Raw genomic sequence first — 22,872 nt, forward strand, 5'->3', positions numbered from 1 at the left:
AGGTCAGTCCCTAAAAAGTGCCAAATAGAGAAAGCCCACACCCTTCTGGCAAAAAAAACATGCTTTTCATAGTCTCTTAATTGATCTTCCTCTCAGTTCTCTAAACTTGGCCTAGAGATGCAATGCAGATTTGGGAAACAGTCCAAATCTCTCATATCAGTTCTTGGGAGGGTGTTAGCTCTTTTTCTGGAATCAATTCCTGAAGATTCTGTGTCAATACTATTGCTTAGTTTCTCCACCTAAGGGCTGCCTGCCTCTGTCATAAACGCATAGAACATCCCATTCTTTCATAAACATTTTGGTTTTCCCAGATTAAATCTAACCTGGGGTTCAGAACCTTTCACAAGATTGATACAAACTAAACTTAAATTTAATTAGGAATTCTGGGAAATGCTAGTGTTTTTGAAAACACAGAGCTGTTTAACATTCTCTTTGAAGACTTTTCTTCTTCACTGGAATGCATTATTAGTTTACAGACTTTAGGGCACTTTTTCCCAATATAGGATAAATAAGTATTAGTGCAGTCTGGGGTACCTGCATAATCAGCTGTCCATTTTCCCAAGCTAATAAATGCTTTTAAGTACCTTAGGAAATAATGTCAATAGTAAAGAAAAAGTAAAGCACATAAACTGTGTACATGTATGTGCCACATAAAGAGAGAAAAAGCAAATACTGTGAAAGGTTAACTGTGGTGACTGCTAGTGCAAGGTCTAAGTGTTTACTATTGTCCCCCACCCACCCACCCAATTTTCCTGTAGGTTTGAAGTTTTATAAACAGTATAAGAAGACAGGTTAACAGTTTTAATTTAGTACATGGTTTCATAACATGCTTTAATTTAACAACTATGTCCTTACATATTTTGTTATTCCCTGACCATATACCCTTCATGACATGCTCTTTTATATATAATCCAGACAAAAAACGACCAATCGGTCTAGGGTAAGTTTAAAAGTAATTAAGCTTGAAAAGCCTGATCAAACCCTGAGTGAGAGGGTACTCACTTAGAATAGTTGAAGAGCTAATCAGTTTCTTCTCAAGTTAAAGAATACTCAGTGCCTAAGAATGTTATCACTTCAGTCAAGAGAATCCTCCTGAACCTTTGCTCCTCCTAAGGCAGACCTACTAGTATTATCCGTGTAACCCACAATTCACAAAAGTGAATTTTATTTCTAAATGACCCCTCGTCGTCTTGCAATGCAGTGTTAGGCAGTGTCCTCTTTCCTGTCAACCTAACCAAACTTGGATTTTAAAATCCAAAGACACGCACACGGCTTATCTCCTAATACACAAAAAACTTTTGAGTGGATCACCGAGTTGGGCGCTGAGACTGATTTTGCATCTTCCTCTGAAATCCCAGGGGCGTCAGGATCGCATGCAGACTGTGAAGATCAAGGGCAGCCAGGTACTTGGGACAGGCCAGGAGGGGGCAGGGACCGGAGGGAGAGACGGAGGCGACAGGCGCGGCCCCGGCCCGGGGCGCGCGGTCCCCCGGGGCTCCACGCCGCTCGCCCCCCGCCCCTCCCCTTCGCTCCCCGCAGTCTCCCCCGCCCCTCCCCACCCAGCTCCCTCAAGTCTCCACGAACGGAAATGGGAGTCACAGCGCCGGGGACCAGCGGAAACAAAACACAGAGGCGGCCGCGGGGGGGCCGCTGTGGGGGAAAAGGCCCCGGAACGAGGCCAGCCCGCGCGGGCCCGCGCTGCCCTCCTCCCCGCGGCCGCACTCACCGCTCCGGAATCGACCTCGTCGCCCCCGCCCGCGCTCCAGAGCCGCCTGAGAACGGCTGCGGCGCGGGCTCCACGTGCAGCGTCTCTCCGGGTAAGACCTGCAGCTCCCACGACTCCAAGTGTGAGGCCCCGGGGCCCTTCCCGCGGAATCGGCGCTGAGAAACCCCAAGCCCCCTCCCGCCTCCCAGGCACCCCCGGGTCCAGGACTACAACTCCCAGCAGGGTGCGCGAAACAAACGCCCGAGGCAACGGCGGCTCACGCGGTTCAAGGAAGCACAACGCCCCAATCGGCTTTGTTTTACACAGTCTCACTTTTCCCAGTACTTTCGTACACCTCATCAGCTCTAAGGAACAGGACGCTGACTCTGAGGGGAGCTTGAACTAGGGGAAAGGCCGGTCGAGGTGCGCATGCGTACTGAGCACGGTTTCCCAGAGGGAAAAAGAGCGGTTCAAGTTAAGCAGAGGAAAGATGGCGGATGCTTCGCCAGGGGACCCGGAAGCACTTACCCTCCACTTCCTCCTCCTGTTTGGCCTCTGTCTCACCTACAGCCGTCCGCTCGCAGACTACCTCCGGGACGCTTCCTGTCCGGTGAGCGTCGACCGACTGAAACGACGGCCCAGAATGCATAGCGATGGCGGGTGGGGGCGGAGACAGAGCCGGAAGTAGAACGGTGGTGGCGGCGACGGCTTTGGCAGCTCGGGACTGAGTGCAAGGTGACGGGGAGGGTAGTTAGACAAGGGTGGCCTCTGGGGATTTCAGTTCTGGGTGTCCTTACGAGGCCCAGGCTGCCTATCACCTCTGCTCTAGTAGGAAATATAGGCAGTCCAATTTCTCGGGCACCTTCGTGGCCTGGCCCGAGGTCATAGCTGACCTCAGCACTTCCAGGCCTTCAAGTTTGCCAGAGATCCAGTAAATAAAACTGTTAGTATTCTCTCTGAGGACAAGCTGGGGAGGCGCAGGAGGCGGGGAAGCCCGGGGGTTCCGGGCCCTCTGTCTGGCCGGGACAGCCCAAGGTCAGAGGTGCAGGACAGGTCTGCCCACCTGGAACACGTGGGAGGTTCTTCTGAATTATTTAGGCAGGACGTGCACCGTAAGGGGGAGAAGAGTAGTAATAATCTTGAAAATTTGCATTTCACCTAAAAGTAGTGGGGGCTTTTAGGGATATGCACTGAAAAGGCATTGAACCGATTAATCTTAGGCTGGTCAGTCATCACTAAATGGGAGAACCATGATCCCTCCCACGACAAGGTCTCTCCAACTGCTGTACCCTTTTCTTGTTGTTGCCTTCCCCAATCTTTCTGTTAATGTCAAATATTATCATAGGTTCCTGCCACCCGCGAGTAACTTGAATAGAGAATTTATCGGAAGTGGTATTTTGCATTTATTTGTGTAATGACTTGTTTTCTGCGGGACTGTGGACAATTCACACTCTCTAGTGAGTGGGAAATAATGAAAAGGAATAAAGGAGGAGCAACGAGCTTTGATATGAGATTATGTGTTCATTTTTAGATGGCTTTGTCGGATTTGTAAGAGGGATGAGAGTTGAAAATAGTATGTAGGTTTGAGGTACAGAGAAAAGATCAAAATTATGTGATTTAGGAATCATTAGCATTTAGATGATAGATTACTGTAAAAATGAAAATGGGGCCGCGCACTGTGGCTCATGCCTGTAATCCTAGCACCCTGGGAGACCTAGGCGGGCGGACTACTTGAGCTCAGGAGTTGGGGACCAACCTGAACAAGAGCTAGACCCTGTCTCTAAAAGTAGCCCCAGCATTGTGTCCTGCGCCTGTAGTCCCAGCTACTTGGGAGGTTGAGCAAGAAGATTGCTTGAGCCCAAGAGTTTGAGGTTGCTATGAGCTAGGACGTCTCCGCACTGTACTTAGGGCAACAAAGTAAGATGCTGTCTCAAAATAAAAGAAAAAGTGAAAATAGATTTACCTATGTCGCAATAGGAATAAGATCTGTACATTCAGTTAGACTTGAGCAAATTTACTGTGGAACTATGAACAGTTTAGTAACCTTATTTAGACAATAGTTTTACCATCTGTAAAGCAGGGTTAAGACCACCTTCCTCTAACTTTTTAAGGGTAGTGCTGTAAGTAAGTGTACAAGGGGAAAATAGGTCAGAAAACTTAAGTTTGGGAAGTAGCCCTAGAAAAAGTCCTAGGTACCTCTGCTGAATATCGCTTCAGTCACCTTTGCAGTACACCCTTGGGAAGCTATGCACTGACATCAGCACCTAGTCCACCCTTCAAAGCAGTTTTGGAACTCTTTCTGGAATGGCTGTAAGAGCTGTAAATCGTAAGTGGTCTGACAATTAAGTTCACAAACTCATACTATGTTGTTGAATATCATTATGGTCATCAGATGGCCAAGGAGAATACTTAAAAGGTCACGATAGTGATATACAGTGTAAGATATGTAACCCTTTTTAGAGTGAGTTCCTGAACTTAATTATCTGACCTTCTGTAGTACTTTGAACAATATCCAAGCTGAACAAATGTTAAGTGAACTTACTGCTGAATGTTAAGAGTGTCCTTAGATTGTCAAAAGGGAAAATAGGCTGAGTTGTGCACTATTTTTTTGTGTGTAATTTGTGTTCAGTGAGTTCTCCTTTGTTAAATTTGGACCATGTTCTTAACCTCTAAGCCTCAGTTTCTGTGTGTGTGAAAGTGAGAATGATAGTAAGTGGCACCGTACACAGTCATTAATTTGTTTTCATCTTGTCAGGTGAAGTATATGTATATCTTAGTGATTGTAAGATTTCTTCTAGTAGTTTTTAAATGCGATTTCAGGGTTTGTGAACCTTGGCACTGTTGACATTTTGAATCATAATTTTTTGTTGCGGTGGTAGCCATGGTGGTGGAGGCATGCTGTTAATTATTGCTGTTTAAGGACTTTGGGCAGCATCCTTGTCCTCTTTAACTATTAGAAGCCAGGAGCACTCATCCTAGTCAGGACAACCAAAAATGTCTTCAGACGTTGTCAAATGTCTGGGGGCATAAAATCTCCTTTCTCTCCCCCTGCCCCTGTTTGAGAGCCAATCTTCTAGCTACTGCTTCTCAGACCACCCTCCCCCCTCTGACTTTTGTGGATACTTTTGAAGAATACAGCAAAAAAATGAATAACCAGGCTAGGCATGATGGCTCACTCTATAATCTCAGCACTCAGAAACTGAGAAGGGAGGATTACTGGAGACCAGGAGTTCAAGACCAGTCTGAGTATTATAGTGAGATCCCATCTCTACAAAAGAAAAAAATAAAAAATAATAAAAATTTCTGAAAAATGAATCATCGAAAAAGGTAAAAAAACAAATTGAAGTCACACAAAATATAAACTATTTTATTTTTAATTCAACAGGTATAAATGACTCTTTTGAAAAAGTTTTTAAATGCTTATTCCTAATTTGTGCATTTAGACAGTAACACAAATTTGTATCATTCACTAATTTTAACTGTTATAACTTAATGAGTCTGGTGTCAGTGTGAGGATGACGATTATTAAGTAATTTTGGGGAGGGCATGGGAAGCACATTAGCATATCAAGATTTCACTTAAAAGATTCAGAAATTTTACAAAGTTGTGAAGGGTTTGAAGTTTCATCACCATTAATTTTATCACCATTCCGGGCGGCGCCTGTGGCTCAAAGTGGTAGGGCGCCGGTCCCATATGCCGGAGGTGGCAGGTTCAAACCCAGCCCTGGCCAAAACCCACAAAAAAAAAAAAAAAATTAATAAAAAAAAAAAATTTATCACCATTCCAACACAGGGTTTGGCCAATCCTTTGTTTATAGACTGAGTCTTTATTTGAGAGAATTTTCTCTAATTGTTTATGGCTTTCTTATCTATTCCTTTTCTTCTAGAATTCCTGTTTGTTAGAATTTGGAACATCTTTTGCATTTGACCTTTATATCACTAAATCAAATCTCGACAGGGATTGTCCTCTTTTAATTTATCTCCTGAAATTTCTTAGAAAATAATGTATTTTAACTTTAGGAAATCTAAGAACTTGGAAGTCTTTTAAGTCCTTATTTTTATAATTCAGACTTTCATCTTCTTCACAAATTCTGTCTCACTGATAAGGTTGCACTACCTTATTTTTCTTTGCTGCTTCTTTTGGGCTTTGATTTGGTTGTTACAGAATCCTGCGATTGTTAACAGGCAGAACAGTTTCTTCCCCTGTGGGCCTGTGAAATACAGGCAGATAACCTGAAAGTCTTTATCTTTCCTGGCTTAAGCAACTATCTCTAGTCTCCCTCCCTCTCTTTTGGCCTTTTACAGGGTCAGAGAAACCTGGTACATTAGTTTGAGGGACAGTATCCTTCTCATCCTGGGGGTAGGCAGTGTTCTAACAGTCCACCTCTACTATTTCCTCTAGAGTCTAGTTTAAGAATAAGTTCATGAGAAAAGAAACACTCCATTCCAGTTTTTGTGCTTTCTTTCTGCCCTAATCTTAGTGGAACCTCAGGCATGAGTTGTGTTTAACTCCTAGATCCCATGGTCTTTTGATTAAGAACCAAAAAATCTATAGTGGGGAATGAAGCAGAAAAGGAAGCTGTGGTCTGGTATAGACTGACCTGGTTCTGATATGATTTAATTCTACAACAATTAGTAGAATGAGATTCCCGCCACGTATTTTTAGAGGTATTTTATAATAAGTGTGTCATAACATTTCTGATGCTTGTTTTCAGTAACATAGACTCACCATGATTCTTCAGAGGCTCTTCAGGTTCTCCTCTGTCATTCGATCTGCAGTCTCAGTCCATTTTCGGAGAAACATTGGTGTGACAGCAGTGGCATTTAATAAGGAACTTGATCCTTTACAGAAACTCTTCGTGGACAAGATTAGAGAATACAGATCTAAGCGACAGTAAGTGGGTAGATAATCCAACAAAGTGTAAATACAAATATTTAAGGTATGTAAATTTAAAGATGGCAATAAAAAGATCACTTGGTATTTGAAAGTGTAAGATCTTCACTCAACTGATCCCTGACATAGGGGTTCATTGGGTGCCCTCAAAAAAGAAGATAGGAGCTTGATATTCAGAAAGTTCCAAAATCTTGTCTTTTTTATAAGGCTTCCAAGGGAGAATCCTGTATATCTACCACCATTAAAAATGTATCCTTACTGTAATGTCATTTAAACTAAGTCAATTCACAGAAGTACATAAGATCTTGGAAATAATTTAGCAACTATATTTGAAAAAAATAAGTCCCTTAGACATTGATTAGCCTGAGATTATAAAACTAATTAGGAAATATTATCAAAGTATTCTAACTCTTTCAGGAGGAAAGAATGATGTGAACTAAGGCATGAAACTAGAAAGCACAAAATATATTTGAGGGATTGTGTAATTCTTTTTCCCTGGAGTATAGTGAGTAGTCAGGATGGCATGGGGTTAGAATGAGAGATTATGAAAAGCTTTGAGGGCAGCACCTGTGGCTCAAAGGAGTAGGGCACCAGCCCCATATGCCCGGAGGTGGTGGGTTCAAACCCAGCCCCGGCCAAAAACTGTGTAAAAAAAAAAAAAAAAAAAAAGCTTTGATTGTGGATTGGGCAATTAAGATACCACGTGATAAGCATTTGTGAGAAATTAAAGGTTTTTTTAGCAGAATGGTTAGGATGGAACAATTTTATTCTGAATTAGGAAGGTAATTTTAATCAGTTTATTAGAAGGATTGAGATGAGAAGAGAGCAAAGACATACGTGTTAGGAAAATGAAATAATCCAAGCATTAGCTGGTGAGAACCTCAACTTGAGAGCAGTAGGACTATAAAAGTGACAGAGTCAAGACACTGAGGACTGGTCTTAGTGAGCTGGTCATGAGAGAAGAGGAAGCAGTCAAAACAGACTTTTGAGATGAAGTAACTAACAAAAAAGTGTGCTATAACCAAAACTAGGGAGGAGAGATATTGAAGGGATTAGAATAAGATACTGTGTACTTTGCGAAAGTATCACAGCCCTATAGATTTTTCTCCACTTTGGTATGTAAGAAATCCAAAGCTAAAAGTTAGAATTTGCCAAAAATCACGTTATTCAGTGAGGAAGTATACAAGAGTGAATATCTTCTGTCCAACAGTGGTGTTGTATCTTAGTATTTGTGCTGTTTGCATTTTATACTTCAATATATATTCACTAAGAAGTCAGTTCTTAGATGTATATTGAGTCTAAGGAATATTTTGTGGACATTTATTCATTTGTGCAAATAGTGGGAGAGGTATTCTAAGCATGGACCCTGGGCTGGAACCTAGTACTGTCATGTAATAGCTCTGTGACCTTCGGCAGGTTATTTAACCTCTGTACCACAGTTTCTCCTTATGTAAAATGGGGATGGTCATTACAGTAACTTACCCATTTCATAGGATATTGTAAAGATTAAATGATTCCATAAATTATTATATTTTCTAAAATATGATTCCATAAATTATTGTATTTTATTTGCTAAGCAATAAAAAAAATGATAAAATTAGAGTTATACTTTGGGAACATAAGTATTTTCTAAATGAAATAAATATCTCCTGAGTGTCTACTTAGGCGAGAGTGTAGGAAGCTTAATGAACAAGATGGGCATTGAAAAGTACATTCAGTTGAGGAGGTAGTTTGTTTCTGGCCCCGTTTTATATTCACAGATCATACTAAATATATGATAGCATCGCCCATTAGCCCATTAGTAACCAGTGTTAGAGTATTTGATGGAAGGTTATATGTAGAACTGCACTGTCCATTATGATAGCCATTATCCACATGTACTATACAAATTCTAATTAATTACAATTAAGTACAGATAAAAATTTAGTACCTTATTTCTAGTGCTCAATAGCCAGATGTGGATAGCACAGATATAGAGCATTTCCAATATAACAAAAAGGCCTATTACACTGTGCTGATCTAACAGAAAATTGGGTCCTTAACAAGAAATAACAAGTTCTTAAGTTGGAACTGTCTGTAATTGTTGTGGAAAACTTGTTTAGCATAAATAAGACTCATACTTTGATCATAGGTTTTATGTGAAAATATTATTACCCTTGGAGGAATTTTCACTTGCACATTTTTAAAGTTTATAATATTGCCTATTGATAGGCAGCTAATAACATTTATGACAAAAGCAGAGTAGTTTATTCAAAGAATTAGACCTAAATGGCCCCACTGCTGGTTTATGATGCTATATTTATGTTCCCAAATTATAACTCTAATTTTATCTTTTTTTTTTTATTGCTTGGCAAATAAAATACAAACCCCCAGTCTTAACATTCTAGGTCTTTCATGATTTGGGTTCTGCTGGTTTTTCTATCTAGACTGCTTAGTACTTCCCCCACACAGCCACCTCCGTGTCTTTATATTTTTAGAAGGTTTCACAATAAAATGTGGTCCTAAATGCCTGATTTATCTCAAATGCTACCTTTTTAAAATGAAATTTTCCTGGGCGGTACCTGTGGCTCAGTGGGTGGGGCACCAGCCCCATGTTCTCAGGGTGGCAGGTTCAAAACTGGCCCTGGCCAAACTGCAGCAAAAAATAGCCGGGTGTTGTGGCGGGCACCTGTAGTCCCAGCTACTCGGGAGACTGAGGCAAGAGAATCGCCTAAACCCAGGAGTTGGAGGTTGCTGTGAGCTGTGATGCCATGGCACTGTACCAAGGGTGATAAAGTGAGATTCTGTCTCAAAAAATAAATAAATAAATAAATAAAATGAAATTTTCCCTGATTAGTTCAGAAAAATGATCTCTGCTCAACTTGAATAGCTATTTGTTAAACTATGTCTTTGAAGCTCGTTGTATAACTCACAAAACAAATGTTTGTGAGCATATAATTTTTTACTTTTAACTTGCACAATGTCTGAAGGTAGGAAATAATTTCTTTGATATTCCCTGTTCTGAAGACTTAAAGTTCCTAGGATTTTTAAAAGGCATTTAGTGATTGCTGATTTAAAGCAGGTGGCAGTATTAATAGTATTACTATGTATTTAGCACTCAGTATGCCAGTAACCATGCTCACTGATGCATGTCTGTTATCTCTTCAGTACTCTTTAACATCCTTGTTTGGTAGGACCTTCATTTTTAGATGTGGAAACTAAAATTTAAAGTACTTTGTGCCTTGCTCTGGTTTACACAGTTGCCGAATGGTAGGACTGCCTTTGAAATGGAACCAGTCTTTGACACCAAGGTCACAGGCTTAACCATTACACCTTTAATAAGTATCCTTAACACTAACAAACCTGGAATGTTAGAGATTTGTTTGATGTTACCTCATTTATGTTGAAATCTCATTTCAAGTAGAACTACTTGTTTTCTTTCTGAAAAGTTTTTTTTCCTCTACAAAAATACCTTTAAAAGGTCTATTGAAACTTGATGGTGAAAGGTAATTTATTTTCGTAAACTGATGCATGACATAAGTTTTTATTTGCTCATTTATACCACAGGACATCTGGAGGCCCTGTTGATGCTGGCCCAGAGTATCAGCAAGACCTGGATAGGGAGCTTTTTAAGCTTAAGCAAATGTATGGTAAAGCAGACATGAATACTTTCCCTACCTTCAAATTTGAAGGTAAGTCTTGTTAGTTACAGATTCATTCTGGCAGATTATTTAAGTGGAGAATATTTATACTTGCTTGGATTATTTAGGATTAAATGACAATTCCATGTGAATTTATTAGAACCATGATGCATGTATGTGAAGCTCTTGGATAAATGGTTGCTGTTAGTATAGGAGATTACATAAGATTGAAATTAAAAATGGTGAGCATCTGAATTGAAACTGCCTGATCTTGAATCCTGACAGTATCACTTACTAGCTGTACAGTCTTGGATAATTGACTGGTATCTGTTTCCTCAACTGATAATTTGAGGAGAATTGTAGTGTATCTTCCTCGTATAGTAGTTGTAGTTAATTGACATAATACAGGATGGCCGTAAAGTTCATGTGCAGTTTAAAATAGTGTGAAATTGTAAATTACACATGAACTTTATGGACAACCTGTATGTGCAAAGTCAATTAATAGATAGCCTGGTGTATAGGAAGTATTGAATAAATGTTTAGCTATTGTTATAGGTATGTATTTCTGTGTAGATGTTTAAAAATAGTGGATAGTCTCGGGTGGTGCCTGTGGCTCAAAGGAGTAGGGCACTGGCCCCATGTGCTGGAGGTGGCGGGTTCAAACCCAGCCCCTGCCAAAAACTGCAAAAAAAAATAGTGGATAGTTGCTAAAAATATTGTGAAGGTTCATGAGTTAAATCTTGAAGCAGTCTAGATAATGTATTTTATTGCAGTATGGCTGAGTGTGAACCTTTTATTTTCCCCGTCTAGATCCCAAATTTGAAGCCATCGAGAAACCCCAGGCCTGAAGAAATAAAGTAAAATTAATTTGGCAGTTTGCCTGGATTAGTTGTACAACTGATCAGAAGTTTCAGAACAGACATACATTTTACAGCTCTCAAGTGTTCTTTTAATTCTGATTCCAAATAAATTATTGGGTGGTATTGAATGTATTCTTGAGTGTATTGAGTTCTGTATCTTAGGGTTGTTTTTAAATCCTTTCATTTGATTGTAATGAAGTAGTTGGAGACCTTGGCTAAATGAGGCACAATTTGCCCAAACCCTGCCAGACTACTCAGTATGCAGGAGTATTCTTTTAGTGGTGGAGACTTAACTGCTCAAAGTGAGCCACCCTTACCTAAGGGAATATTTATTGTGAAGGGATATTATACCCTCTAAAATACTAAGAAATGGTTTATAAGTCCTTTGGCATAGCTTTCTTAGGAAATCCAAGTAATTTTTAATATGTACAGGAACATCTGTTATATTTTAACTTCCATCTCCTCAAATGTTAATGCATTATCCTATTAGTCCTAGTCCCTCATCTTTGCTTGCAGATGACAGAGTCTATTATAGTTCTACACAGATGGAGGAGGGAAGGGTGGGGACAAAGCAGGAGGAAGGTAATGTAAAGGAACTTACTATAAAAGATTAAACTAGATGATGGTGTTTTGTCCAAGTCATGGAAGATCCAACAGATATGTCCTGGATAAGTGGCATAATGGACACCATCAAAATTTCAATAACTAGGTCCGGGCACAGTAGCTCACACTTATAATCCTAGCACTCTGGGAGGCTGAGATGGGTGGATTGCTTGAGCTCAGGAGTTCCAGACCAGCCTGAGCAAGAGTGAGACCCCATCTCTCTTAAAGATAGAAAAAACTAGCCAGGCATGGTGGCAAGTGCCTTTAGTCCCAGATACTTGGGAGGCTGAGGCAAGGGGATTTCTTGAGCCCAAGAGTTTGAGGTTGTGAACTATGATGCCACTGCACTCTAACTGGGGTGACAGAATAAGACTCTGTCTCAAAAAAAATTAAAAAATTCAATAAATGTAGATGACTCTCATGGAAAGTTATTTTTTTAAAAAAGAAAAACAGCTGTGCCTTTTTATATCTGACAGTATGTCTGGTGTGTTTCAATAAATAACAAGTCTTAATAAACCTTTAAAGAGTTTCTTTAAAAATGTGAAGTAAACAAATAGCTGCCTTTATGAGACACCTCACTTCAAGGGGAACATATTTATACTGTGGCATGCCATAGCTGAAGTTCAACCAGCTGAGAAGTACTTTTTGAAAGATCTACAAATATTTTCTAATGGCATAGATATGATTAAACTAATACGATGTGTAGAGAAGGAATTGGGGAAAGTAAAGTAGTTGAAGCAGCCCAGTTTGCAAATGCAGGTAAGCAATGATACACTAGTTGAACTACTTTTATTTAAATAATGGTTAGGCATTGAAATAGTATCTAATGTTTAATTATGACACTATGCACAGGTAACTAAAATTCTAGTTGCTCAGGGCCTTTCTGTAACCTCCCATGGAACAGCTCTACTCCAGCCATCTGTGGCATTGTGCCACCCTGGGACAACTACAGCTGCTGGTCAGTAGAGAACAGACTGATCTTTTCCCTCTCTCTGCATTTAAAATTTAAATGAATTTTACTTTTTATAATCTTATACCTGTTTATCTCTTACACTTTTTTTTATCTCTCACAACTATATGGAATTTGTTTGAACCCCCCAGTCTCTTAATTGATTATTGAAACAAGATTCTATTTGTGATTACCTGCAAGAAGCATCCCCCACCCCCACACTCTACACTGTAGGGCTGTGCACGTAGCCCTCCCTGTTTTCCAGCTGAGCCTCTCTAGTGGCGCTGTGCATCATGGATCTGCACCAAAGCCTCATCTTACTCAGGGCCCCCTGCTGTTTTTGGAAAGGCTGCTCCAGCTCTGCAAACTCCAGCCTTTGGTACTTAGGCCTGCCAGTACACTCCTCATCCTGCACTTAAACATTCAGGACCATCTTAATGTGTTGACGATAGATGTCCTCCGACTTCTCCCAGGCTTCTTGCTATTTAAAATGGGTTTTTCTTCCCCTTCTTGCCTGGTGTTAGGGACTGAATTGTGTTTCCCAAAAATTCATATATTGAAGCTTAACCCCCAATACCTAACAATGTGACTATTTGGAGACAGGGGTTTTAAAGGTGATTAAGTAAGTTAAAATGAGACCTTTAGGGTGAGCCCTAATCTGATCTGACTGGTGTCCATCTAAGAAGAGGTATGACTCGAGAGTTAGGGAGCACTACTAGAAAGGGACATGGGTCTCTTACTTATCTAGCACTTATCTTTTAATGCGCAAAGAAGGCTTGTGTTGTAGGCAATTCTTGCTTATTTAATACATTTAGTGTAGAGTTTTTTGGTTTGGGCTGTAACTGTTTCTCCGGTGTTACCTCTCGTGTAGGAGTCTTCCCAATGCTAGCTCTAGTAAGGTGCATATATGAGGACGAAGGGGGATCTGGGGAGTGCTTGATTTCCTCAGTTGTATGGACTAGTTGAAACGAGAGGTCCACTCCAACTCCCATCTTTTCCAACCTTCAGCTCCCATTGGAATACTGTACTTCCATAGTCTTATTTCAGTTTAACATTTGCTCTTACAACACTGGCAAGAAAGCTCAAAACCAACTACTTTCAATGGTGCCTACTGGACCCACAAAAAACCCACACATCCTTGACCTATGAAATCTTGGTAAAATGGTGCTTCACCATCTTCCCCTATCTCTGCTTCTTGACATTTTTTTCCAACTCTTTAATCCTGCTCAAATAGCTGCCTTTTCCTTGGCAGGCACCTTTAGTTTTGACAAGTGATTCTCTTTAAAATTCTCTCTACTTGCCTTGGGGTGGGTATTGGGTAATTGTACTCATAACTTTAGACAAACTCACTATCATACAGTTTGCACAATTCATTCTCAGTCTCTGTCTGCTTCTCTTCCTCTCTCTCTGCCCCATACCTCCCACCCCTAATCCATTCAGACATACCTGAGCATATAGGGATAGTGTGGCATAGTAAAGGGGAGTAGTAGACTGGAGTAATTACTCTAAGGTAGCACTATCTCTTCAAGAACAGCAAGGGGGTGTCTATACCCAACGTATTTGTCGTTTCCCTACGGTGTGGCATACTTTGTCTTCAGCCTTTGGGCAACAGAAAAGTCTCAGTTAACATCTGTTACATAAATATATCATGTCTTTAGAATAAAACCTTTAAAATTCTCTTTAATATATGTTATCCTAAAATTTAGAAAAATAATGGCACATACAATGTATCTGAAAAAATATTAGAAAAGTCAGTTTTTTGAACCTACTTTAACGTCACTATAATTCAGTGGTAGTTCAGTATTTGGAAGGAAACTGAGTTTGTGAATGAAAAGCATGTGCAACTTTAGGAATCCAACTACAGATCTTGGAAAATCTTAATTTTTACGCTCTTTTTAGGAAGTCTTAAAAATAGCACATTTAAAGTTGAAAATAAAAAGATCATAAAATAGAGATTTGAAACAGTATAACTGCAATCTCAAAGAATTTAAACAGGTTCTTTGTTGATACATACCATTCATTTGTTTTTAGAGCACTTTTTCAGTAGCATGTATAAAGATATTTTACACACTAGTATGTCCTAATTAGTACGTTTTCCTAAACTTAGTCAAATAAAAATGTGGCCTATACTAAAAAGCAAATATTAGAAAGTGCCAACAGATAGTTTATAGTTTACCTTGAATTTCCTGATGAATTATTATTGCTAAAAGTGTTTTTTTCAACTTATAGAAAAAGAGGGAAAATTAAATTTTAAAATCAGAAAATTGGAAAAATATTTTGAGCTTTTTAGGAAATGCATGAAAATGGGCACCTAATCATTAAAAGCGTAGGATAAGAGAAAAAGAAATCTATCCAGCTTTCATTCATGGAGCAATAATTTGTTTAACTATATAACATAAATGAACTGGATTATAATATAGAATGGTTTATTAATATTCTAACTAAATGTGTGGAGAAATGTTTTCATTAAACATTTCTAAATGTTTAAACTTTTAGAAACTTGCTCTTTCACCAATGCTCCTTTGAGTTTTAAGCATTTATTCATCATTTATTAGATACCAATTACATGTTAAATACTTCGGGGTTTATAAAAGGTGATTTTTTTCAAAGTGCTTCCAAGTTGTTAGGGGTGTCAGATATGTGAATATCTAACTGTATTATAAGATTGAAACCTATTGGTGCTACAACAGGATCAACCAAGTGCTACAGAAATTTAGACAAATAAAGATGTTGATTGCAACAGGGGAAATGAGGCAGTCCTGGAAGGAGAGGACTTTGACCTATCTCTTAAAAAGTAGATAGAATTGACACATCTAGTGATTAAAAGAATTAGCATTCCAGGTGGGGGGAGTAGTAGAAATCTATAAAGGAGGAGGAAAACTGGTTGTTAAGATAAAAAGCACAATAGTTTAGCTTAATGGGCATAAGTCACCAAAAAGGACAGTGGAACACTGCGTTGAACAGATAGGTTGTGACAATATAATGGCATGTGTGTGTAGAGGGAGGGCTTGAATTTGAGGCTGAGGAATTTAGACCTTGGTGATAGGTAAAGAGTGAAAAGTTTTTAGCCAGCAATAAAAGGGTTGACAGTGCTCAATAGAGTAATCAGGCACACCCACGGATGGGATGTGAGGAAGGAGGAACATGAAGGCAAAGGAGCATTTGGAACAGGAGACACTGAAATTGTGACTAAAATAGAGGTGTCTTCTTGGGGGAGGAAGGTTGCAGAAGGTGAAAGGTAAGACAGTAATAAAGTCCAAGACAAAAGGATTAAAGCAGTGCCAAAGAATCAAATAAGCCAAAGACTGATGGAGTTAATGAATAAATGGGAGGTTTAAAGACGGAGAGACTTAGACATGGGAAGAGGGGGATAGGGGTAATAGAATTTGAGATTTGGGCATCAGTGTAGAGTGGACGAGAATAAAATGGCCCACTGTGGTATTTAGACTGGTGTTTAAACTGGTAAGGGAGGGAAGGGAGACAGAAAAATATTACGGCTATGAAACTGGGGAGGCCATAGGTGGGCCAGAGATCACTGAGTATGAAGGGAACATGTGAGAGAGCACAAGAATTTAAAAGGAAGGAATATGGGGAGGGGGAGGTAAGAGAAAAAAAACACCATGTGTGCAATGTCCTGAATCAGAGGGACCTGAATCCACACATACCCTGACTCCTCGAGTTCCTTCATCTGCAGAAGGATGACACTGTTCACTTTATAGCGTTGTTGAGATGAGATTTTATATATCTTTCCCTGCACCCACCCCCACTTCTGACACAGAGTGTTCAATAAATAGTTTTTGCTTTTTATTTTCAGAGCATTTTTTTCATCATTTGAGAAGTTGGCAGTCATCCAAACAGAGATGATGAGATTCTAATCTTAAGCAGCTAAAGAGCTAGCTAGCCTTGTAGCTACAGATGGTAAGAGGGTGTAGTTTCCTGGGTTTTTTGCACAATTGTGGGATGACTCTTCCCCTGTACTGTTAAAAAGGGCTGAAAAGTTTAGCAAATTCATCTATTTTTATTAACATAGAATTTAATCAAACAAAATCACCTGTGGGATGAGGGAAGTTGTTTGTAATGTTATATTAAAAAACAATCAATTGTTCCAGATTTAGTTAGGTTAAACGTCCAAATAAAAGTAAAGTCCAGTTACACAGCAACAATAATTAAAACAAAACTTGCTATCAAAGATTCTAGAGCCCTAATCTTTATAAAACACAATTCACTGCAAGAAAATAAAATGCTCTCAGAAATACAATGAGATTTTACCAAGGGTTTAGTTTTTCAAGTCCCTCAAGTAAAAGCAAATGGAAACACGTCTGGATACCAGTGACCCACAGATAGATATACTTTTAATAATTAGAAAATTAGTGCTCAATATTATGTCCTTTGGGACAAATCATTCTTTACACAATGTTTTTTACTTACTGTATACAATATTTTAAGACAACACATAATATATATTTGACAAACAGTGTTAGATGGATAAAATGAATCTTCTAGCCTTTGATATCTTCAAAAGCTTTTCATCTATTAGCAAAGCTAAGGCACTACATATTTCCCTCCTACCAACGTGGACTAGTGTGGTTTAATTGAAGTTGATCCTGTGTGATGATAGGTATGCTTGAAGAGGCATCTTCAAGAGTCATATAGGAGGTCCATGAAGTTCGTGCACACAAACTTCGTGGAATCTCTTTGGCAATTGCCAATGTAACAGGAACATTCCTCGAACCGAAGCAAATCTATGAAAGCATGGGCAACATTTACCTAATTTCTTACAAGAGCTTGCAGACAGGGTATTTTTTTTCCATCCTTCACCACAATTGGGAAACTATGCCTGTGGGCCAAAATCTGTCTACCCCTGCTATTTTGTAAGTAAAGTTTCATTGGAACAGAGACACGCAATTTCTGTGGCTCCTTTTGTGCTGCAATGGCAGTCCGATAGTTGCAACAGGAATCATACAGCTTAAAACATCTACTGTCTGGCTCTTTACAGAAGGTATTTGCTGACCCATAATTAACGTGGTGGTAATTTGGCCTTTTGGATCAGAGCTGTTACAGAAGCTTGACCTTCAGGAAGGGATCTGGTGAGAAGCCAAGAATGCCACAGTTGAGTCAAAGTGGGGGCAGGCATCTTCCTGGGGACATGGTGTCCAGGCGCATGCGAGGCGCTCAGTGAGTGCTTAGTCCATCTGTTTCTTGAGTGAATGCTAGGGATTTGCCTGTTGGGTAGGAAGTGTGGGGTCCCTCAAAAGCAGCTTAACCATGTTCAGAGTTGCCAAAGGTCATGAGTGGCCTTTTCCTCCAGATTTGTTGAGAAGAGCAGGACTTACCCTGGCCATATTTTGTTTTGATTATAAATTGAATAATCAAAATAAGGTATAAATGACAATGCTTTTTAAACATAGCCTAATTGCTGTTACAATTAAGTGACCATTGGAATGTTTACATTGTATCTCTAGCTGGAGGCTAGAGATTGGTTAATCAGCTGAGAAACCAGATGTTTAGACTTAGTTTTCATTTTAGCCATTTCTTGTGTGCCCTCTGTGTCTCAAGAGGGGTGTCCAGATGTAGGGATGCATGGTGAGCTTTTTCATCTCATTTTACTTGCAGACAACTATTTCCTGCATATACCTGCTTTCCCTAAAGCAGGATTGGCAACCCCTGACCGTAACACAGCAGGAGACGTGGCCCTGCCCAGAATTTCACTGCATAATTTTTAAAGACAGAAAGATGTGAAGTTATTACTCATGCAGGCAAAGGTATCTGCAAGTTTATGTAGGATCTACTGGGAAGTTCTGATGCCATGGTCACTGATCCTCTTCAAAGAAGTCTGAGGAGAAGGAAACAGCAGCAAGTAACTCTGGGGGTGAAATGAGCCACTAGGATTTGTATTTGACCTTCAAAATAATGTTCAATGAAGAAATAGTGACGCAGGTGAATCCTATGGTGTATACCTGTGCGCTCCAGCCATTAGGTATTTCTCTTCATGTTGCTGTTGGTTCGCAAAAGTGAAAGTAAAGACAAAGTGCAAAGAATCCTTGGGCATAAGACTCACCCCAACTCCCTCCTTTCTGTGGATAAATGAGCAGCAGAATAAGGATTATATTACGGTAGAAAAGAGGATTCTGGTAGAAATGAGACCAGAGGTTCCTTCTGCATCTGTCAGAGTATTTTCTGAACCCCCAAATCAGGCTCCTGCACAGCAGGTGTGTGCAGTTTACATTTTTCATGATCTATGGATTAATTTCATAGTCAGTATATTTTAGTAACCTTTTACATAAGTTAGGACACTGTTAACATTTCACAAAGCCCAGATTACAAAATATTTTGATTCTTTTAACTCAGTCCAGAAACAGAAGCCAGACTAGGTTTTAGGTGTTGACAGAATTATTTGTTTAAAATAATTTCAGGTGAATTAGCAGTCACATAAATTATAACGAAATGCCAATTTCATTTCCTCCTTTTTTTTGGAAATGTAACACAAAGCAGAGTTTTGTAATAGTTTAATCACTTGCACAACAACTGTAGTTTTGGCGTATCTCAGAAGTGGAATCTTTTAAATTATGAATGATTTTGTGTGCTTGAAGTCCTAGGAAAAGAAAGAAAGTTTAAGTGTAATGTGTTAACTCATATTTAAAGAAATACATATCTTATGAATGTCGAGCTACATCTACTGTAAGAATCTTACAGGTACAAACCAGCATAGATTTAATTAAATCTATCTTATGGAAAATTAAATAACTAAGTCCTAGAGGATAAGAAACATTGCCCAGAGAGTAAGTAAGTAGGACCGGAATTTTAGAGCAAGAGGAATTCTGTGAGGGAGAATGGTACTGACATGTAATGGGTGCAGGCCAGGGCCACTGCTAACCAGCCTACAATGCACAGCCCCTCAAAAGGAAGAATTACATGGCCCCAAATTCCAATGGTGCTGAGGCTGAGAAACCCTGCTATCTGGCAGAATAGAGTTGGAAAAGACTTTAGCTCTTAGCTAATGAGAGCAACTGAGAGGAAAGTGAAAAAACAGTGAGAGGCTTTTGTCCTTTCCGTTTACCCACAAAGTGCTATTTACTGTTTCGAGGGAGGGGATTTCTTAATTCCACACTCAAGATGCACTTTCAATAAACTATAGGAACAAACACGAAATCATATACTTGCTTGTCCCCCCCATCTAAGAATAGTATGCTTTTAGTATAGTAGACTACAAAATAAGGTGACTTCTATGACGGGCTATTTCTAGAGTACTTAACTTTTAAAAATCTCATTTTAATGGAACAATCTCTGTGCAGCAGTAAGTGGGTGTTAAACACTAGTGTCCATTAGAATCACTTAAGTGTTTAAAATACTGATGTTTATGCCCTACTCCAAGCTCTACTGAAAGGAAATCTAAGAGAATCCCTACCACAGAGTATTAAGGATTTCTAGGAACACAAGCTCCATATCTGAAGACAAGACTTAGGCCTCTACAAACACTGGAAATCCCCCTTCTCCATACTATATTCCTGAAGAAATAATTCAAAAGTTTGAATATCCAAGTGATGATGGTGTTTACTGATTTACTGTAGTGTTTATACATATAAAAGTGCACAGGGTCCAAACATCTAAATTATGTTCCATAAACCATTTGAGTTAGGTAATTATTGCATCTTTCTAAAGATTTCTGCAAAGTCCCTTTCAATAATACCAGAAGATATTCTATGCTCTTGTCTAAATGTTTATGTCCCCTCCCCCCAAATTCATATGTTAAAACCTAATCCCCAGTGCAAGATTATTCTGAGGTGGGGCCTTTAGGAAGTGATTAGGTCATGAGGGCAAAGGCTTTATGAATGGAATTCGTACTCCCACAAAAGAAGCCAGAGAGAGGTTGTTTCCCCATCCAGTAAGTAAAGACACAACAAGAAGGTCCCCTCTATGAGGAACAGGACCTCAGTAGACACTGAATCTACTGGCACCTTATTCTTGAACTTCCCAGCCTCCAGAACTGTGAGAATACATTCCTACTGTTTATGAATTACCCAATATATGGCATTTTTGTTATAGCAGCCCAAAGAGGCTAAGACATTGCATAGACCTAAAATTTTCCAAGCATGTCAAATAACCCAAGGTGAGTTTTGTAACCACAGATCTGATGGAAACAATGTGCTTGGTCAAGCTGCTGGGAAGCAAAAGTTTCCAGTTCCATCACTGTTACTCTCTGTGAATTCGTGTCTTAATTTCCTCATCTACCAAATAGAGCTGATAATGCCAGACCTAGTGATACTAATTATAGAAAGCACCATGAGAAAAAAAATAATGATAGGGGAAAGATCACGTTCTCTAATTTTCTACAAATGCCAGGCATCTTTATCATGCTATCCAGACAGGGAAAGGAAACATTTACTTCATTCCTTCTAAATACCAGCAATAGATGCTAGTGCAAATTATGCTAATTGTGTTTGTAATCCCAGTAGTTGGGGAGGAAAAGGAGTTCAGGATCAATTGAGGCCAGGAGTTCAAGACCAACCTAGGTAACATAAAGAGGCCCTATCTTTACAGAATATATTGTAAAATATTAGCTGAACAAGATGGTGTACACCTGTAGTCCCAGCTGCTTAGAAGATTAAGACAGAAGGATTGCTTAAGCTCAGGAGTTTGAGGCTGCAGTGAGCTACCCTGTTTCTCCGAAAATAAGACATCCTCCGAAAATAAGACCTACTTACAGGAAAGATAAGACGTCCCCTGAAAATAAGACCTAGCGCATCTTTGGGAGCACACCTTAAAATAAGACACTGTCTTATTTTCAGGGAAACAGGGTATGATCATGCCACTGTACCCCAGCCTCAGCAACAAAGCAAGACCATCTCTTAAAAAAAAAAAAGTGTATTAAAAGTAAAAATGAGAGGTACAAAATTACAATTATCAGGGATAAGTTCTAGTATTCCCTAGTACACTAGGCATACTAAAGTTAACAATAATTTATATTATATATTAAGATAGCTAGAATTGTAGTGTTCCCTGCCATATAGGAAAGATAAATGGTGTGATGGGTGAAGAAATATGAAAATTCACAACTTTCGTAAGCAATTGCTTTGTTTACCCACCCTATTCCCTAAAAATATCCATTTTCTAAATATGCACTACAAATACTCACAATTTCAGTCATTGTGGTAGCTTTAGATGTAGAGCTGCTCTTCCTATTTGTGGAATATAAAAGACAATATTTAGTACACTGTCACTTCCAATCCTGAAACATATACCTTCTTTTGGTCATTCTTATCTCATACATTTTCTCAGCAAGAACATAAACAATTATCTTAGCTAGGTAGAAAAAAGCCACCAATCCTTAGCGGATTTCTTACATGTATAGGTAATGCTCACAGAGAAAGTCAGGGAACAAAATATCAGCGTATGAGAGGCCCTGGGCATCTAAACATAGCCTACAGCTAGTATACTAAAGACTTTGGTGGCATATACAAGCCAGAGGATTAACTTTTAACTTAATATATTAATATTTAAAATTTTGAAGGCTTAAATATTATAATCTGAAAATTCACTTTTTTTCCCAGAGAAAGAAAGTTTTACATGGTAATTGGGGTTCTAGTCATCCTTTAATATATTCTGAAGGCCATGAATTCAATAACTATGAAGAACTCCGTCTAGAAATAAAGATAATCCTTGCCAGATTACTACCTGGTTTGATAGAGATATTGATGGAAGGAAGAATAACCTCCTTCACCGCAACAGACAACCTTTCTCCATATGTAAGGTGATACCTCTTCTATGCTCAAAACCCTCCAATTCATTACACTTTACTCAATAAAAGTGGAAGTCCTCTCAATCACCTACAGGCTGGGAGAGACAGGTGGAAAGGTGGAAAGACATGTGAACTACCCTGCTTTTCTGGACTCACCTTCATTGCTGATGTTAGTCCTGATAACTTGAACTTTAACCTGTGCTTATACTGAGTATTATGAGACTGAGAGACCACAGTTGAGGCAGAAGTCTGGGAATAGGAAATCAATGGAGATAAGTTTTCAAAGGACTTAGGAGATGACAAACTATCTGAATCATGGCAGCTGGAGTAGAAAGAAATGCCCACAGACCCAAAGTGGGGTCTGCCATGTCCATACGTACAGGAAGGGCAGTCACAGAACATGTGCACACAAACTGGGGGCTTTAGTGATCTTGTCCAGATCTCATGCACCAGGGACGCCCACATTTCCATGTCCAGTTACTTCCCCAAACTACAGGTTTGCACAC

The 22,872-nt window shown here is 39.4% G+C and overlaps 3 protein-coding genes across 10 annotated transcripts in view; 1 reads left to right on the plus strand and 2 right to left on the minus strand.

The window, feature by feature from the left end:
• The window catches only part of GABPA (GA binding protein transcription factor subunit alpha), a 47,764-nt gene extending 45,410 nt beyond the window's left edge, over positions 1-2,354 (minus strand). Inside the window, exon 1 of one of the 6 annotated variants that reach the window (XM_053564339.1) lies at positions 2,234-2,354. The gene's annotated coding sequence lies outside the window, so the exon portion shown is untranslated. The other 5 variants (XM_053564338.1, XM_053564341.1, XM_053564342.1 and 2 more) reach the window with 5 other exon arrangements.
• On the plus strand, positions 2,176-11,206 carry ATP5PF (ATP synthase peripheral stalk subunit F6). Of its 2 annotated transcripts, none has more exons than XM_053564346.1 (4): positions 2,176-2,315; positions 6,420-6,598; positions 10,145-10,269; positions 11,029-11,206. In XM_053564346.1, exons 2-4 carry the CDS (start codon positions 6,435-6,437, stop codon positions 11,064-11,066), a joined length of 327 nt encoding a protein of 108 aa, XP_053420321.1. In that variant the 5' UTR covers positions 2,176-2,315; positions 6,420-6,434; the 3' UTR covers positions 11,067-11,206. The 2 variants fall into 2 exon arrangements, with proteins under 2 accessions (XP_053420321.1, XP_053420322.1); XM_053564347.1 differs by having other exon boundaries at positions 2,306-2,440.
• A 7,741-nt stretch (positions 11,207-18,947) lies between these two features.
• Positions 18,948-22,872, minus strand: part of JAM2 (junctional adhesion molecule 2) — a 69,674-nt gene continuing 65,749 nt past the window's right edge. For both annotated transcript variants that reach the window (XM_053564348.1, XM_053564349.1), the window contains 2 exons: positions 21,764-21,806; positions 18,948-19,222 (listed from right to left, as the gene is read on the minus strand). In XM_053564348.1, coding sequence (XP_053420323.1) covers positions 19,190-19,222; positions 21,764-21,806 — 76 coding nt within the window. In that variant the 3' untranslated portion in view covers positions 18,948-19,189. The remainder of the gene's footprint in view (positions 19,223-21,763; positions 21,807-22,872) is intronic.

The sequence above is a fragment of the Nycticebus coucang genome, chromosome 16, assembly GCF_027406575.1.
Source record: "Nycticebus coucang isolate mNycCou1 chromosome 16, mNycCou1.pri, whole genome shotgun sequence".
NCBI lineage: Eukaryota > Metazoa > Chordata > Mammalia > Primates > Lorisidae > Nycticebus > Nycticebus coucang.